This window comes from Vitis vinifera, chromosome 14 (assembly GCF_030704535.1).
Source record: "Vitis vinifera cultivar Pinot Noir 40024 chromosome 14, ASM3070453v1".
In the NCBI taxonomy this organism is placed as follows: Eukaryota; Viridiplantae; Streptophyta; class Magnoliopsida; order Vitales; family Vitaceae; genus Vitis; species Vitis vinifera.
The window spans coordinates 5,121,118-5,123,919 of record NC_081818.1 but is presented as its reverse complement, the minus strand read 5'-3'; the positions used below and the strand labels follow the sequence as shown (position 1 = coordinate 5,123,919).

General features: G+C 34.8%; 1 protein-coding gene across 1 annotated transcript; it reads right to left on the bottom strand.

Annotated features, from left to right (window-relative positions):
* Positions 1-792: 792 nt before the first annotated feature.
* Positions 793-2,433, bottom strand: LOC104881453 (uncharacterized). The gene is made up of 3 exons (XM_019224813.2): positions 2,221-2,433; positions 1,862-1,970; positions 793-1,751 (listed from the first exon to the last, which is right to left on the bottom strand). Exons 1-3 carry the CDS (start codon positions 2,431-2,433, stop codon positions 793-795), a joined length of 1,281 nt encoding a protein of 426 aa, XP_019080358.2.
* Between the last annotated feature and the right edge of the window lie 369 nt (positions 2,434-2,802).

Below are 2,802 nucleotides of genomic sequence, written 5' to 3'. Positions count from 1 at the left end.
TTCGTGGGTCGGGATTTCCATCTTCATCATCTAAATGAAGAGGTCTAACCCATTGAAACAATTGGTTATCTTCTTCTTCACCAACCTCAGTTGCAATGTCAAGTAAATCGAGGTAATCTTTCTCTGCAACTTTGTCATGTTCTGCTTTCATGTCACGTATCTTTAGTTTCATGTTATAATAACAGAAAACTAATTGTTGGAGCATCGGGTAAGCAAGCCGATTTCTTTGTTTTGTATGAATTAAGGTAAACGTGCTCCAATTTCTCTCACAAGCTGAAGATGATGCAGTTTGCGATAAAACCTTGATGGCCAACTTTCTTAATGTAGGAGTGTGATTTCCATACATGAACCACCATTCAGCTACAACCAAATAAATGATATCAATACTTATATTGGAAAGTTAAAATAATATGCTAATGAAATGAATTATTAATTCACAAATAATACTCACCGGGAACCATTTCTGACCTCGAAGCAATTGCTGCTCGATCACCGAATCCTCTTTTTGCATCTCGGAATAGTATAATCTACATATTAAATAATTGAAAGTGAAAAAGTTGAGTAAATGAAATTCAATTATTTAATTTATATTATAACTCTAATAATTTACCTCATTTCCAAATTGACTAAGACCTTCTGATGTAGGATCTAATTTCGCAAAGACTTCATGAACAACTTGAAGTAGATCAGGATCAGTACCAACTCCACGTTTATATTGAAATATTGGATTAAGAAAGAATGCTACAATAGTAAAGTAGAAATGTAAAATTAGAATGTTATGAAAGAAACATATTAAATACCAATAAATTTCAAAGATGAATAATACTTACCTGCTGCATGAAGAGGATGTTTAAGAGTTCTATCCCAACGATCTGCAATTATTTCTAACACCCATTCTTTAGCATTAAGTCGAATGAGGTTCTCTTTTATAACTCGAATCAATTCATACACAAATGGCATTGTAGGAACAACTTCTGAATCGACAATGCGAAGAACTGTGTATAGCTCCTCATATATTGACACTAACTTTCCCACTCTTTCCGAGTATGCATGGTCAAACATAAGTGATTCAACTTCTTTGCCGATTAATGTGCGACTTAAGTTATGTTGTGCCCATTCATCACTGATAAACACTTTCTTCAAGTTTGCTTTCTTTTTCAAAAGACTGTCGAGGGCTATATAATTGGTTGCAAATCTTGTTGCTCCAGGACGAACTATGTCTCCACCACACACCTTCCGCATCTGTGCAAGCAACCAACCATGGTTATAAATGAAGTTGGTTATCTTTCGAGCCTTTGTAATCACATCTGCAACACTCGTCCTTTTACCGATGTCTTCGAACATTAAGTCGATGCAATGTGCTGCACACGGAGTCCAATAAAGATTGTATTTCTTCATTAACAACTTCCCCGCCTTCACGAATGCCGACCCATTATCTGTAACTATTTGGACCACATTTTGTTTGCCAACTTCCTTGATCACATCCTTCAACAAACCATATATGTATTTGTTGTCCTTTATATTATTTGATGCATCAACAAATTTGAGGAAGATTGTGCTACCTTTTGAATATACCATGAAATTAATTATGCTTAATTTCGTGGGCCCAGTCCATCCGTCAGACATAATCGTGCATCCATAAGTCTTCCACTTTTCTCTTTGAATATTGACATAAGCTTCCATGTCTTTGTACTCCATATCCAAATACTTGTGTTTGATTTCATAAGGAGACGGTGGTTCTATACCCATGCCTACCATCCATATATAATTAAAACATATAAGAACATTTGTGGCAATCATACTATATAAATAGTAATGATATTGTTAAAATGAATACAACTTTTAAAATTATAGTAATTACCTGCTTGTTGTGCACCAACAATCATGTTCTTGAAGTGGTGAGAGTCTGCTTTACTGGGCGGAACACTCTCATATATGAAGAACTTACTGATCAAACGTCCCATTGTTTCCTTGATGGCACACATTTGAAAAGATTTTTCATAGTTTTCTGTCTTGCTGTTGAAGATTTGTACAATGAGGGTGCATCAGGCAGTGATGGATCTGAATATCGAACACTTTGCGATTTTCGCATTTGCCTTGTTGTTGGATTGGTTGGATGTGAAGACTCGCCTATTATAATTATTAAAATTAAACATATATGCTAATTTAATATTATTGATAAAGTTGATAAGAAACAGTAATAATTCAAATTAATATTACACCTGTTTTTCTTTTGCCTTTTATAAAATGTTCTTCTTGTTGTCGATTCCATTCAGCAGCTTTTGATGCTCGAACCGCCTCTCTATAAGCATGTCGCTCATCAGGGTGCATGTCAGCCAGATACATATACACATCATCATCTCCATCATCATCATCACCACCAAGGTTCTCCTCATCGTCCTCATCAATTACAAGCCTATGTCTTCTTCCCATTATGTCTCGCAGTTCTGATCGAATCTTTTCTATATCTGCAGCTTTCTTCGCTTTTGCCTTATTTTTTTGCTCTAGAAGTCGTCTTATTTCTTATTTCACTTCTGGAGGCACGTTAGGACACTTTTTTGTATTTGAATTAGGGTCTATATGTGATAGGTGAAATTTAAAACAAGTAATCCCACCACTCTTTATTGTCAACCCACAGTAATTGCATATTATTCCATTTTTGTTCCCTTCCATAGGTGTACAATATTTCCAACAAGAATCTCGACCCATGATACCGCTTTCACTAGCCATTTTCTAAAATTGAATTATGAAACTAATATCAAATTTAAAATTATTAAAGATAAAACATGTAAGAAATTTAAT

What these genes read in the sequence shown, in the direction of transcription:
- LOC104881453 (XM_019224813.2), bottom strand. Translation starts at nt 2,433, where the DNA reads ATGGGAAGAAGACATAGGCTTGTAATTGATGAGGACGATGAGGAGAAC. An exon ending in AAGGCAAAAGAAAAACAGGT is followed by an intron (nt 1,971 to 2,220) that starts GTAATATTAATT and finishes TGTGCCATCAAG; the next exon opens with GAAACAATGGGACGTTTGAT. An exon ending in TGTTGGTGCACAACAAGCAG is followed by an intron (nt 1,752 to 1,861) that starts GTAATTACTATA and finishes TATGGATGGTAG; the next exon opens with GCATGGGTATAGAACCACCG.